Below are 16,099 nucleotides of genomic sequence, written 5' to 3' on the forward strand. Positions count from 1 at the left end.
GAAAGTGTTATCTGGCCCCTTGCGGAACAAGTTCGTGATCCTCTAGTTTAGTGCATGAAATAATTCATGCTATGCACTGCTAGCATGAGGAAGGCCATCAAAAGAGAAGGATCTTCAACTTAAAAATGCAAGTTCAGAGATAAGATTATATTTGCAAAACCCAAATATTAAATTACAGGCATTCCTCATTTTACTGCACTTTGCTGATACTGCTTCCTCCCTGCCCCCCAAATTGAAGATCTGTAGCAATTCTGAATCAAGCAAGCCTATAGGTGCCATTTTCCCCAACACTGTTCACTCTGCCACATTTTTTAAGTTATTGCAGTATTTCAGAATTTTTTCATTATTTCTCATGGTGACATGTGATCGTTCATGTTACTACTGCAAAAGGACTGCCACTCACTGAAAGCTCAGATGATGATTAGCATTTTTTTTCGTATTTTAAAACTAAGGTATACACTTCTTTTTTTTTTTTTTGATAGGACAATATTGCACACTTAAGCTCTCAATGGTGAAACTATTTATCCAGGCATGTAAAGTGCTTTTATTAAAGCTCAACAAAGCTAGAACATTCATGCTTCAAGGAGGGGAAAAAAACTGCACCTACTTGAGGTTTGAGAGGAAGCAACATAAGAAAGAAAAATCTGTGACCTGGGAAAAGACACAAGAGTGTGAGCTGGCTAAGTCACTCAGCGGGAGGGGGGGTGCAATGAACACTGGGCTCTACACCGTGTCCTCGGAGGACAGAGCAGGTCCCCTCCCAGAATCGGAGTACGTTTCTCTCCATCCTGTCTCCTGCATTCCTGAGTGGATTTTTCCGGGAGATTCTAAGTCCAAGCAGACAGAAATAAAGCTCAGCGCGGTTTCCACAGGGCACATGGGTATCTTAAGTCAAAAACAGCCAAGTGGGCTTCATGGAGATCCTATTACATGAAGTCATTGTCATAATGCACTCCGAGGCCCACTTTTTCACTTAAGTGTTACCACTGGGATGATAGCCTGGGTTTTTCCAAAGTAGCCTAGGCTCCAAATACTACCATCTCTTATGGCTGTAAATAGGTAATATTGTACTATTTACCTGGGCCATGTCTTAGTGACGGCCCATGGGCTCCTTAGCTGCGCCATGCCAAGACTTAGTTGCGGCATGTGGGATCTAGTTCCCTGACCAGGAATCTAACCTGGGGACCTTGAAGCTCGGAATCCTAGCCATTGGACCACCAGGGAAGTCCCAGGAATATTCGATTTAAGATACATTTTCCTTTACAGCAGGCATTTAGTAATAGTCAAAAGCTGACTTTGAGATAGTTATGTCAGCTCTGAATACACACAAAGACACACCCAGTCATGCATATCATGCATACGCACACACATGTGCACCCACACTCACATACATATACAAACAAATACACGTATACACTCACACAGGCACTTGTGCACACACCCCAAAGAGGCACACTACTGGCCGTTACCAATTGTCCTTCTAATAGACTAGTGAGGACCCTGGCCACTAACCGAGGTGACTGGTCAGCTCCCAGCTTGGTGTTCTCCAAGCCAACACCCCCATGGTGCTGTCTGGGGGTGGCATTTGCCCTTCCGACCCTGAAATGTGGGCCCCAGGTAAGCCATGTGGACCAGCCCTCCCCCTTCTACCAACTCACAATTCTCAGGCCATCTGTCTCAAAGTCACCGAGAAACCACCAGGCCAAGGCTGGTCCCAAGCCTGGCACATGGGCTGTGAAGGCCTTTGGTTTCTCCTGTACCTCCACAGAGCAACCTGGGAGAAAGGGTGCTGGTGTAGCACAGAATCCCCTGGGGAGCTTTAGCAAAACACACTTGCTCAACACATAAGTGACGCCTGCCTTCTAACCTGCACACAAACACCTCTAAAGAAGAGTGGCAACGTGCACAGCCACCCCACTCAGCTGGCTCAAAGGGATTCGGCCAAAACTGATTTATCAATTAGACGACATAAATGAGAAAGCACGCTTGCCCATCCTTTCTCCTGGTGTTTTGTTTTCAAGTATTATACATCTGCCTACTCAGTGAAAAAAAGTTAGAATCGTTCCAGTAGTGATGCATCCATAGACTTTTCTCATCAGAAAAGGAACATCATTCTGAAGTCAAGAAAGGCACCATACAAAATAAAACAAGGCACGACCTACAGGATGCAGAGAAAGCAGTTCTAAGAGAGAAGCTTACAGCAATGCAAGTTTATCTTAGGAAACAAACAGCCTCAAATACGCTAACCCTATATGTAGAGGGACTAGAGAAAGGAACACACAAACTCCAAAGTTAGTAGAAGGAAAGAAATCATGAACATTAGAGCAGAAATAAATGAAATATAGACTCAAAAACACTAAGAAAGATCAAACTAAAACCTGATTTTTGAAAAGATGAACCAAACTGATAAACCTTTAGTCAGATTCAAGAAACAAGAGGACCCCAAAAATCAGTAAAGTCAGAAATGAAAGAAATTATAACTGATACCACAGAAACACAAAGGATCTTACGAGATAATTATATGAACTACATGCTAATAAAATGGACAATCTAGAGAAATGGAAAAATTTCAAGAAATGTACAATTTCCCAAGATCAAACCAGAAAGTAGAAAATATAAACAAACTAAGTAGCAGCAACAAGCTCAATCTAATTTTTAAAAAAACTCCCATCAAACAAAAGTCCAGGACCAGATGGCTTCACAGGTGAATTCTACCAAACTTTCAGAGAAGAGTCAACACCTTTCCATCTCAAACTACAGCAAAAATTGCAAAGGAAGGAATGCTTCTGAACTCATTCTACATGGCCAGCATCACTGTGATACCAAACCGGAGACATCATACACAAAAAATAAAATGACAGGCTATTATCACTGATGGACATAGCTGAAAAATCCTCAATAAAATATTAGCAAACTGAATCAAAGAATACATTAAAAGGATCATACACTATGATCAAGTGGAATTTATCTCAGGATATACCAAGGATGCTTCCATATCTGCAAAGTAACCAATGGGATACACAACATTAACAAACTGAAGAGTAAAAACCATATGATCATCTCGAGAGATACAGAGAAAGCTTTTGATAAAATTCAGCATCCATTTTGATAAAAACTCAACCACATGGGCATAGAGGGGATGTACCTCAACATAATGAAGGCCATATAGGCAAAATCCACAGCAAAGATTATACTCAACAGTGAAAAGCTGAAAGCATTTCAGGAACAAGGCAAGGATGCCCACTCTCATCACTTTCATTCAACAAAGTTTTGGAACTCCTAGCCACAGCAATCAGAGAAAAAGAAATCAAAGGAATTCAAGCTGGAAAGGAAGAAGTAAAACTGCCTCTGTTTGCAGATGACGTGATATTATACATAGAAAATCCTAAAGATGTCACCAAAAAACTCCTACAACACATCAATGAATTTGGTCAAGTTGCAGGATGTGAAATTAACATAAAGAAATGTGTTGCATACTAACAGTGAAACCATCAGACAGAGGAACTGAGGAAACAAACCATTTACAACTGCATTAAAAAGAATTAATTACTGGGACTTCCCTGGTGGTCCAGAGCTTAAGAGTCTTAGCTTTCACTGTGCGGGGTGTGGGTTTGATCCCTGGTTGGGAAACCAAGATCCCATGTGTCCCCCAGTGTGGACAAAAATAACAATAATAATACACACCTAGGAAAAATCTAACCAAGGAGGTAAAAGACCTATAGTCAGAAAACTGTAAGACACTGATGAAAGAAACTGAAAATGCCATACACAGAATGGAAATATATACCATGGGCTGGAAGAATACTGTTAAAATCACCATACTGCTCAAAGCAATCTACAGATTCAAAGCTATCCCTATCAAAATACCAACAGCATTTTTCACAAAACTAGAACAAATCAATTTAAAAATTTGCATAGTAACATCAAAGACCCTGAAGAGCCAAAACAATCCTGAGAAAGAAGAGAGATGGAGGTATCAGACTACACTACAAAGCTATGGTCTTCAAAATAGTATGGCAGTGGCACAAAAACAGACACGTAGGTCAGGAAACAGAATAGAGAGCCCTGAAATAAACCCACGCGCTTATCATCAACTAGTCTATGACAAAGGAGGCAAGGACATACAGTGGGGAACAGACAGCCTCTTCAATAAGTCATGCTGGGAAAACTGGATAGCTACATGCAAAAGCATGGAACTAGAGCATTCTCTAACACAGTATTAAAAAAAAAAAATCTCGAAATGGATTAAGGATTTAAATTTAAGACCAGAAACCATAAAACTCCCAGAGGAAAACATAGGTGGAACACCCTTTGACATAAATTCTAGCAGTATTTTTGGGGATCTGCCTCCTACGGCAAAGTAAAGAAATGCAAAAATACACAAACGGGACCTAGTTAAAATGAAAGGTTTTTCCAGAGGAAAGGAAACCATCAACAAAATGAAAAGACAACCTACTGAATGGGAGAAAATATTTGCCAATGACATGACCAGTGAGGGGTTAAAGTGTAAAAAATAAACAGATCCCACTCTATCTGGAAAATAAATACCTGATTAAAAAATAGGCAGAAGGGACTCCCCGGGCAGTCCAGTGGTTAAGACTCTGCCCTTCCCCTGCAGGGGTGGAGACTTCTATCCCCACTTGAGGAACTAAGATCCCACATGACGGATATGGCCCAAAGATACATTAATAAATAATGGATGGGATGATTTGGAGAATGGCATTGAAACATGTATAATATCATATGTGAAACAAATCACCAGTCCAGAACAGGATGCTCGGGGCTGGTGCACTGGGATGATCCAGAGGGATGGTATGGGGAGGGAGGTGGGAGGGGGGTTCATGATAGGGAACACGTGTACACCCATGGCAGATTCATGTTGATGTATGGCAAAACCAATACAATATTGTAAAGTAATTAGACTCCAATTAAAATAAATAAATTTATGTTTAAAAATAAATAAATAATGGTTAGAAGACCTGAACAGACATTTTCCCAAAGGAGACATACAGATGGCAGGTGAAAAGCTGCTCAGCATCGGTAATCAGAGAAATGCAAACCAAAACCACAATGAAGTATCACCCTCACACCTGTCAGAAGGTCTGTCATCAACGAGACAGCAAATAACAAAAGCTGGTGAGGACACAGAGAAAAGGGAACCCTTGTTCACTACTGGAAAACAGCATGCAAGTGCCTAGAAAGCTAAAAGGGAACTACCCGAGGATACAGCAATTCCACTCCTTGATATATAAATCCCTCCCCAAATGAGAACATTAATTCGAAAAGATAACATGCACCCCATTGTTCATAGCAGCATTATTTACAGTGCTCAAGATACGGAAGTAACCTTGAAGTCCATCGACAGATGAGTAGATTAAAGAAGACGGTGTATATATCATACACACATACACAGACAATGGGATACTACTCAGCCATAAAAAAGAATGAAATGTTGCCATTCGTATTAACAAGGACGGGCCTGGAAGGCATTGTGTTTGATGAACTAAGGCAGAGAAAAACAAATTCTGCATAATGTCACTTATATGTGGAATCAAAAACAGCAGCAACAACAACAAAGAGATAGAAGAGAAGCAGACTTACAGACACACAGGCAAACTAGCGATTGGCAGTGGGGGGAGGGAAGGGGGAGGGGCAGGACAGAGGTAGGGCAGTCAAGTACAAACGATGACATAAATACGCTGCAAGGATGTACTGTCTGGCACAGGGAACATAGCCAATATTTTACAATAACTTTCCATGGAGTACATGTGTGCTGCGCTTAGTCGCTCAGTCGTGGCCAACTCTCTGCGACCCTATGGATGGTAGCCCGCCAGCATCCTCTGTCCATGCGGATTCTTCAGGCCAGAATACTGGAGTGGGTTGCCATGCCCTCCTCCGGGGGATCTTCCCAAGCCAGGGATCGAACCCAGGTCTCCCACCTTGCAGGTGGATCCTTTACCAGCTGAGCTACCATGGAAACCCAAGAACACTGGAGTGGGTAGCCTATCCCTTCTCCAGGGGAACTTCCCGACCCAGGAATTGAACCAGGGTCTCCTGCATTCCAAGAATACTGGAGTGGGTAGCCTATCCCTTCTCCAGAGGAACTTCCGAACTCAGGAATTGAACCGGGGTCTCCTGCATCGCAAGGAGGATCCTTTCCCCAGCTGAGCTACCTGGGAAGCCTGTTAAGACGGCAGTAGCAGCTTGAAAAATTGGGACTCGCTATGCTGCAGAGCTGAAATGAAGACTACCATAAATGAACTACACCGCAACACGAAGGAAAAGAAAGGAACGCATGGTGACGACAAGGCAGGGCTGTCAGCGGTGTGGCAGAAAGCGAAAGCAGCTCCCCAGCCCCTGGGGGAGGCGGGGGAGAAGGCAAAAGGTGCACCTACCTGGCGTGATACCGGCTCGGCCGAGAGGGGCAGGGAAACAGAGGTGCAGCTGGCTCGGACTGGCTGTCGGAGAACTTGGTGGCATGCCAGGAGTGTGGCCTCCAGCTCAGCTCATTCCTCCTGGGGATTAAAAAAAAAAAAAAAAAAAAAGGGATGCAGACGACTCAGGGACATCACACCGAGGAATGCTTCGTGCCAAGAAAGGACTGAGAGGCAGAAACCATTCGTGTGACTCACGGCATCGCAGTCAGGCGCTTCCCCTTCAACATCTGGGCACCAGCACTCCTGGTACAGGTTCGTTACTGGAGAACTGATCTGAGCGCAGAGAGACAATCACTGGCTCCCAGGTGCGAATTGACCCTCGGGCTGCCAAAGTGATTCTGTTTCTTTTTAAAGATGTTTTCTTTTTTCTTTTTTTTTTTTGGCATAGTGGAATCCTGGTTTCCTGACTGGGGATCAAACCCACAGCCCTTGCCCTGGAAGCTGGGTCGTAACCACTAGACTGCCAGGGAAGTCCTCAAATTTCTTTGAGGTAAGAAGATAGATACATCTTGCCTCCCCTTTCCCATCTCCCCAGCAAAAACCACAGCAGCATCTTTTGTCTTGCCCGTGTCAGTGCAACTTTGCAGACACCCCTGGCCTCCTTGAGGAGAAGGCGTGGGCTGGGTGTCACAAGATTCAGTTCAGTTCAGTTCAGTTGCTCAGTCGTGTCCGACTCTTTGCGACCCCATGAATCGCAGCATCACTACAAACAAAGCTAGTGGAGGTGATGGAATTCCAGTTGAGCTGTTTCAAATCCTGAAAGATGATGCTGTGAAAGTGCTGCACTCAATATGCCAGCAAATTTGGAAAACTCAGCAGTGGCCACAGGACTCGAAAAGGTCACAAGATTGGGTGCATTTATTTATCCACTCACTCAAGCAAACATGGCTATCCTGTAGTTAGTGGCAAGTGTGTGTGTGTCTGTGTGTAGGTGTGCGTGTGTGTCTGTGTTAGTCATTCAGTGGTATCCAACTCTTCACAACCCCATGGACTGTAGCCCGCCAGGCTCCTCTGTCCATGGGATTCTCCTGACAAGAATACTGCAGTGGGTTGCCATTCCCTTCTCCAGGGGATCTTCCCGACCCAGGGATGGAACCCGAGTATCTTGCATTGTAGGCAGATTGTTTACCATCTGAGTCCCAAGGGAAGCCCTAACAGAGACCAGTGGACACGTATTGCTCTGAGCCTGTCAGAGTTCGGGGGGGGGGGGGGGGGGCGGGTGTGTGTGTGTGTGTGTGTGACTCAGTCTTATCCAAATCTTTGCAAACCCATGGACTATAGCGTGCTAGGCTCCTCTGTCCATGGGACTGGTGTGTGTGTGTGTATGTGTGTGTCTGTGTTAGTCACTCAGTCATATCTGACTCTTTGCAACCCCATGGACTGTAGCCCACCAGCTTCCTCTCTGTCCATGAGATTATCCTGGTAAGAATACTGGAGTGGGTTGCCATTCCCTTCTCCAGGGAATCTTCTCGATCCAGGGATCAAAGCCGGGTCTCTGGCATTGCAATCAGATTCTTTGCCATCTGGGCCACCAGGGAAGCCATAAAGGGGGTCAGTGGACATGTACTGCCCTGAGCCTGTCAGAGTGTCTGAAGTCATCTAAGGGTTCTCCACAGTGGGCATCACCATGCCCTAGACCAGCAGGCTCCGGTCCATTCCTGCCAGGGCTTCTGAATGTCACAGGCGCCTTCCCTGCCCCCGCTGTCATCACCACCATCTATGACAGCTTATTAGGGTTTGACCACATCTGCCCAGGTGTCGGAAATCCATGCAGCTGCTGATGAACGTCACAGAGCCTCCAGGGCAAGCTGCTGCGTGAGGACACGGTGCGCACTTGCCTCTCCTGCTCCTGCAATTCAGGACGGGCCTAGCCTCGCCATGGGCAACTCCAGATCGGAGCTGAAGGGCACAACTGAGCCTCTGAGCACCTGACGGATGTCAAACATTCTTTCCAACAGGCAAGAACAGTAAAGACTCATGCAATAACAAATAGTAATGAAAAACCAGAAAGCTATTTACAACACAAATCTTCTGATGACTCCGATAATTAACAAGGAAACAAACAAACAAACAAAAAAGACCCATGGGTGGCAAAAGTGCGCAAGGTGTTGACTTGATGACAACTGCCCACGAACTGAAGCATAAAACGGATGAATCCATCCCACCTCGGGAGTAAAGCGATTGTAAAAACCAAGACTGTTACCTCATAGAGTTTCTCAAGATCCTCGTAAGGAAGCTTCTGGCCACGTGAATTTCATTTTCAGACGGCTTTTTCTGTGCTATAACATCCAGAACTTCTTTCATCTTCCTTCACAGGTAATTAACAAAGGGAGAAAACTAGACAGACTGCAGGCAACAGAAAGAGAGGCTAGGAAAAGGAAAGGCCTCACACCTTGTGGCAAATTACTGCAACTCTGTAACAGGAAACAGTGGGAAAGGAGCTGGTTTACTGGGGCAGTCCTGCACCCTGAGAGGAGTAAATGTTTCTCATCCTATTTTAAAAGATAATATAGGCAGACCTCAGAGAGATTCTGTTGGGCTCCAGACCCTCACAACAAACCAAATATGGTAATAAAGCTAGCCACATGAGTGCTTTGGTTTCCCGGTGCATATAAACCTTGTGTTTACACTACACTGGAGTCAACCAAGTGTGCAACAGCATGTCTACGAAAACAATGTACAGACCTTATTTTAAATTAAAAAATGCTAACCATCCTCTGAGCCTTCAGAGTCCTAGTAGTCATGCAAGTAAAACCAAAGATCACTGACCACAGAGACCGTAACAAACGCGATGGCGGAAGAGTTCGAGACACTGTGAGAGTTACCAAAATGCGAGACACAAAGAGGCAGCGTGAACAAGTACTGCTGGAAACCTGTCACTAACAGACTAACTAACAGCATTACCGGCTTGAGAGGGCTGCCACAATTTTTTATTTAAAAAAATTTAAAAAATTTTAAAAATTTTAAATTAAAAATAAAAAACGCCAGGATCTGTGAAAAACAATACAGCCAAGTATGGCATCACTGACTCAACGAACACAAGTCTGAGTGAACTCCGGGAGTTGGTGATGGACAGGAAGGCCTGGCGTGCTGCGATTCATGGGGTCGCAAAGAGTCGGACACGACTGAGCAACTGAACTGAACTGAACTGATGTCTACACACGGGTTTCCCAGGTGGCTCAGTGGTAAGGAGGCAACCTGCCAATGCAAGGAGATGCAGGAGATGAAGGTTCAATCCCTGGGTCGGGAAGATCCCCTGGAGAAGGAGATGGCAACCCACTCCAGGATTCTTGCCTGGAGAATCCCATGAACAGAGGAGCCTGGTGGGTTACAGTCCATGGGGTCACAAAGAGTTAAACCCGAATGAGTGACTAAACAATGTCTATACACTGATACATGTTTCTACTTTGAGAAGACACAGCCAGGGTCACAGTACTAATTATGGCTTTTAAAAACAAATGAAAGCACAGTGGAAAGGGTGGAACCCACAAGCTCTAAGTAAGGAACTGGGGCTACTGGGGACAGTGAAGTTTTCCTAAAATGTGTCTGCTCTTGTCAGATCTTCAGACTTTCCTAGAGCATAGTAAACATACCTGGGAATCAAGGGAGGCTCCCTGATAGCCCAGCTGGTAAAGAATCCACCTGCAATGCAGGAGACCCTGGTTCAGTTTCCTGGGTCGGGAAGATCCCCTGGAGAAGGGATTAGCTACCCACCCACTCCAGTATTCTTGGGCTTCCCTGGTGGCTCAGCTGGTAAAGAATCTGTCTGTAATGAAGGAGACCTGGGTTCCATCCCTGGGTTGGGAAGATACCCTGGAGCAGGGAAAGGCTACCCACTCCAGTATTCTGGCCTGGAGAATTTTATAGTCCATGGAGTTGCAGAGTCGGACACGACCGAACAACTTTCTCTTTTCAGGTGGTTTGTCAGCCCCTCTGGCGGCTGAAACAGCAGGGTTTTTTAAATTTTTCTTTTTTTCCTTTTTTTAAGAATTTACTTATTTATTTATTTATCGGGTCTTGGTTGCGGCACACCAGGATCTTCATTGCATCCTGTGGGGCACATGGACCGTCTAGTTATGGCATGCGGGCTTTCTTGCTGCACAGCACGTGGGATCCTGGTTCCCCAACCAGGGCTCGAACCAGCGTCTCCTGTGTTGCAAGGCAGATCTTTAACCAGTGGACCACCGGGGAGGTGGCCCCTGGGGTTGTCTGGATGAGAGAGACGAGGGTGACTGGCTGAGAGCTGATCTCTGGCATCACAGTCATTGGGACCAGACTGGGCAGCAAGGCGCGGGGGACCAAACGCTGCTCTGGCGCCACCTAGAGCCCCCAGGTGGAACAAACACAGGAGGGGCAGATACAAGATGCTCATCTCAGTAAAAGACTTGAGTTTCTTCCTACACAAGATAAACACTTGTGTGGCTTTCAACCATCAGGAGCCTGCCAGCGTGGGGCCATGAGGGGTGCACAGGCCACCAGTGAGCCAGTGGGGTCGCTCAGTCATGTCTGGCTCTTTGTGATCCCATGGACTGTAAGCCTACCACGCTCCTCTGTCCATGGGATTTTCTCCAGGCAAGAGCACTGGAGTGGGTTGCCATTTTCCTTCTCCGGGGGAATCTTCCCGATCCCGGGGATCAAACCCAGGTCTCCCTGCATTGCAGGCAGGTGCTTTTGCCATCTTAGCCACCAGGCACTGGCCACAGGACGCGTCAAAACAAGACACCCCAATGTGAGGGGACAAGGGATACCTGCTCGGGGTTAACTGCCTCATGTGTGTGGGTAGGGAAGACCCACACCGAAGCTAAAGTGCCCTGGAGCCCTTGGGGACGGGGAGCCCCAGAAGACACCAAACAGGAGTGGACCTAAGTGCTATGGAAGGAACGCCCCCCCCCTCACCACCCCCACCACGGGCCCCAGTCGGACACATGCCAGCTTGGCTGCGGGAAACCAGCAAGGACGCCCCTTTCCGGGAGGGAGGAGGCTGGCATAGCTCAGCCCAGAGATGCCCAAAGCTGTGCGGGCAGGGATGCTCAGGAGAAAAGAGCCCAAATCCAACCAGGGCAGGGGGTGCTGACGCCCCCCCACCATGTGGGGAGCTCTGAATTCCAGCAGTTCCAGAAAATTCTTCTCTCAAAAAAAAGCAATAAACAAAAATCACGTGAGTGCTGGGTTATTTTCCTAACCTTTCCAAATGCAGCAAAGCAGCCACTGCCTCAGAAAATACACAGCCTGCATGTGGCCCCGCAAGCACGGCGGGCCTGAGAGTGCAGGCTGTGCAGGCTGGGAGGCCAGCGGGGAGGCAGGGCCTTGGCTGGACACCGTGACAGGGGAACCACAGGGTGTGCGGGCTGCAGGTGACGCTGGCCATGGGGAACTTCTTGGGGAATAAAACCCCAAGTGACGCTTGGGGACATCTTAAAAGCAAGAGTCGGAGTAGATGGCAGTGGGGAGGGCCTTGCAGATAAAGGAGAGCCTGGAAAGTCCTGCAGATGCTTCCCACTGAGTACTAGGGTGACCGAGATGAGCACCAGGCAGGGAGCCCCCGGAGCTTCCAGACGCAGGGGGACAGAGATCGGCATGATGCTGATGGTGCTTCCAGGCTGGAGGAGAGCCAAAACCACAAACACCCATTTTATTAAGTGTTTTGAAACCAACACATCCCAAAGCACCAGCCTACAGACACTAGGAAAAGACTCTTGAGAGTCCCTGGGACTGCAGGGAGATCCAACCAGTCCATCCTAAGGAAAATCTGTCCTGAATATTCATTGGAAGGACTGATGCTGAAGCTGAAACCCCATACTTTGGCCACCTCATGCGAAGAGCTGACTCACTGGAAAAGACCCTGATACTGGGGAAGATGGAAGGCGGGAGGAGAAGGGGGCGACAGAGGACGAGATGGCTGGATGGCATCAGCGACTCATTGGACGTGAGTTTGAGCAGACTCCGGGAGTTGGTGATGGACAAGGAGGCCTGGCATGCTGCAGTCCCTGGGGTCACCAAGAGTCAGACACGACTGAGCGACCGAACAAAACAGACACTGATTGAAGCCCGCCCCGAGCTGGGCTGCCTTCCTGCCCCAGGCAAGCCTCTCCATCTCCAGAGCTGTCTCTGCCTCCCACCGCTCCAAGGTCCCGGCAACTCAGCTCTGCAGATCGGGCCCTAGCTCCGCAACCCTCAGCGGCTGCCAGTGGCCAGGGAGCGACACCCAGGCCCCTGGAGAGTTGTTGTGCGCTCCCTGGGCAGGCTGCCCACGCTGGCACAAAGGCCTCCTGGCCATTCAGAGGTGAGCTGGGGTCTGAGATGCACAGCTCAAGCCCCGGGCTAACCCCCACCCTGCTGAGCATCCCCTGTGCCAGCCTCTTTAGGAGGCCTTGGCATCGCTGACATAGGGCCACGTCTGTGTCTCCAACCTGGCTCAGCCTTCAGAGAACAGCTTGACGTGGGGGTCGGCTTCCAGCCTTCCCTCCTTCTGTTACCGCTTGTCAGAGCTTTCCTGGTCCCTGCCTATCACCCACTCAGCTGCCAGTGCCCCCAAGGGCAGGAACCAAGGGGATGACGTTGGCGGCCTGGCTGGAGCGCTTCTGACGTATGTGAATGAATAAAAAACACACGTCAGAGCCGTCTGTCCAGTGGCGGAGTGTTTCCCCCCACCCCCACCGACCTCCGCAAGCAGTGATCTGACAATACGGAGCTGTGGATGGTGACATCATTCTTGATGAAAGGCGATTAAGAGGTCATTATTTCCTGCCTTTATACAGAAAGAGAAAAGAAGTGAAGATAAAAATTCCCAAGCGACCTCAATGGCTGAAACTGATACCAGACATCAAAGCAGCCAAGCCAAATGCCACGGCCGAGTAGCAGCATCCGCATGGGATCAAAGCTTCAGAGTTCCACCCCGTGAAGCCGGGGCACCCCTTATCTGTCCCCTAGCCAGGACAAGCGCATACTTGTCTCCACCAGTCGTGTTCTCTGGATGTATTTACAGGAAAGACCACACAGACACGCCACACAATGAACACAGGCAGAAGGCGGACAGACCCAAAAGACTCGGCTGTCTTTCTGTTAACTTCTGCAAAGGGGGTTGGGGGGGGCGGCTATCTCACCCAGCACTGTTGTTGTTGCTGTTGTTTACTCGATTAGTCGTGTCCCACTCTTTTGCGACCCCAGGGGCTGTAGCCCGCCAGGCTCCTCTGTCCACGGGACTCTCCAGGCAAGAATACTGGAGTGGATCTTCCCGATCCAAAGGGATGGAACCCTGGATTGGCAGGTGGATTCTTTACCCACTGAGCCACCAGTGAAGCCCAACTCAGCACCAGAAACACTAAAAATGCTTTGTCCAAACCACCAGAAATCATAGTGCATATCCCCAGTTGTTGAACACACAGTTTCGTTCAAGTCAATGTTTTTATAAAAGTACCAACACAACTTTCTTGGCTACATTTCAACCCTACAATGGATATTTTGGTCAAGATACCACAGACACTCAAAGCTGCAACCATTAACTAACTATAAGTAAAAAAAAGGTACAACCATTAACATAACCAACTATAAATATAAATTAACATAACTACATATAACATAACTAAATATAAGCAACAGAGCTGGTGAGTCCAGAGTGTACAAACAAAAATATGTGCAACATTCTCTGCGTGCCTTAAGATATTAGAAACCATCACTTTTCCCACACCACATTTCATCAACATCACTTGCATGCCTTTCAACGAAACACAAATCTTAACTGTTTACCACTCTCTTCTTGGCTCAGAGTAGGAAACATCTCACATAATTCACCTGATTCACTTGCTTAAGCCATACACTAAATCTACATCTGAAAAGAAGCAACCTTTCCCCAAATAAAGCAGTTCTGTTCCATGTGAGTTCCACACCCACCCCCATTTTATTTAATAACAGCAAGTCTGATCTTTGTGGTGTTTTTTTTTTACCCTCCTGATTTAACGTAATAAAAACAGCCCAAGCAAGACAACATCTGCCCAATATAAACCCGTGAGTCTACTCTATTTTAACAAGCAAGCAAGCATAGTGGGTAATGGCCATAAGCCCCCAAACGCTCAAAAGAGAAACTTTTCCCCTAAAATGTAAATGATGTCTCTCAGACCACTCTGCAGAAGCATCCTGGGTAAGACAGACACCCTGAACACACAGAGTTTCTGCCCCAGGAAGAGCTCTCCAGGAGGGGAAGGGGAGATGAGGGGAGGGGGAGAAGGGAGGGGAGAGGGAGAAGGGAGAAGGGGGGTGGGAGGGGGAGAAGGGGAGAGAAGAGGGAGAAGGGAGAAGAGGGGAGGGGGAGAAGGGAGGGGGAGAAGGGGGAGAGGGAGGGAAGCATCTCCAGTAAGATACACATCCCCCTGAACACACAGCCTTTCTGTCCTAGGAAGAGCTCTAGAGGAGGGGAGGGGGGCTGGGAAGAAGGGGAAGAGGGGGAGAAGGGGGAGGAATGGGAGAAGGGGGAGGGGAGGGGGAGAAGGGAGGGGGGAGGGGGAGGAGGAGAAGGGAGGTGGGGGGAGGAGGGATGGGGAGGGGGAGACACAACCTGCCCAGTCCTAGCCACTCCTCTCCTCTTGCAGCTTCAGGAGCATCTCCACTCATCACTGCTGGGGCCACGCACAGAGAAGCCTGCTCAGGACAGCTCTGAGGAGCCAGAGGCAGATGGGAGGCCGGACACGACGCTGGCTCGGTGTAGTGCGGAACTCACTGCACCTCAGGGCTGTGGAGAAACCCACACGTGTGGCAGGAAACCTGCTCCGAGCAGGCGTGCGTGCTGTCATTGGAGCAGACACCTGCCTTCTTTAAATGCGTCACTATGCCACAGCGTCTGGCTAACCCTCACCACCACCTGCAGCAAAAGCCTGCATCCCTGGGTGTTAATATGCTCCTGAATGTGAGCTTAGCCTGGAATCAGAGTCACAGAAGGCTTTAAGGCGTCCGGCAAAGAGGCAGAAAGGAACAAAGAATCTGCCTTATGGACAGTGCGGTCCTGGCAAAACGGCTCACGGCAGCGGGCGGACCACTCGAGAGTGAGACGAAAGATGAAGTGGCAGGCGAGGCTCATTGTAAACAAGATTCATATTCACCAGATAAATGTGGCAGAAGGACCAAAAGAGCCATTCCAAATGTCAAGGTATAGTTTATAGCATGATACTTAGAAGAAATTTTCCATACAGTGATTGAAATTCCATGTATTCCTAAAAGGGAGCTAAACATATGGTCAATTGCCTGGAGCGGAGGACCGTGGATGAGATTCGGGCTCTATGCATGCAGAGGTTTTTAATGCATGTTTGACAGCACCCAGCAGACACAGCCTGAACCCAGCACTGGTGAGAACTCCTCATTCCTCAGCACGTCTCCATCAGCGTCTCCAACAGCAAGGGGCTTACGGACACCCCCGTTAATCTGGAAAATGCCACAAGTGACCCAGTTTCGGGTCTTAACCTTTTGCAAGCGCATTTGCTTAAGCCAGTGGCATGACCTTGGTGGCCGCCCAGCAAAACAGCCGGCGGCCCTCAGGGAAATACCAGGGGCCCTCAGGGAAATACAGGCAGCCCTCAAGGAAATACCGCTGCCCATATCCCTCCCACACCTGCCCATCAGGATCTCCAGGGCGGGGAAGACAGGTGTACCGAAGACAGACCAGGAGATGTTCC

At 48.0% G+C, this 16,099-nt stretch overlaps 1 protein-coding gene across 6 annotated transcripts in view; it reads right to left on the bottom strand.

The window, feature by feature from the left end:
* The window catches only part of LOC101119619 (protein Shroom2), a 147,940-nt gene that overhangs the window by 55,394 nt on the left and 76,447 nt on the right, over nucleotides 1-16,099 (bottom strand). For 5 of the 6 annotated variants that reach the window (XM_060407611.1, XM_027963344.3, XM_027963345.3 and 2 more), the window contains exon 3: nucleotides 6,396-6,515. In XM_060407611.1, coding sequence (XP_060263594.1) covers nucleotides 6,396-6,515 — 120 coding nt within the window. Of the gene's footprint in view, nucleotides 1-6,395; nucleotides 6,516-6,632; nucleotides 15,154-16,099 lie in introns of those variants that run through there. The other variant, XM_042242376.2, reaches the window with a different exon arrangement.

This window comes from Ovis aries, chromosome X, assembly GCF_016772045.2.
Source record: "Ovis aries strain OAR_USU_Benz2616 breed Rambouillet chromosome X, ARS-UI_Ramb_v3.0, whole genome shotgun sequence".
Classification (NCBI taxonomy): domain Eukaryota; kingdom Metazoa; phylum Chordata; class Mammalia; order Artiodactyla; family Bovidae; genus Ovis; species Ovis aries.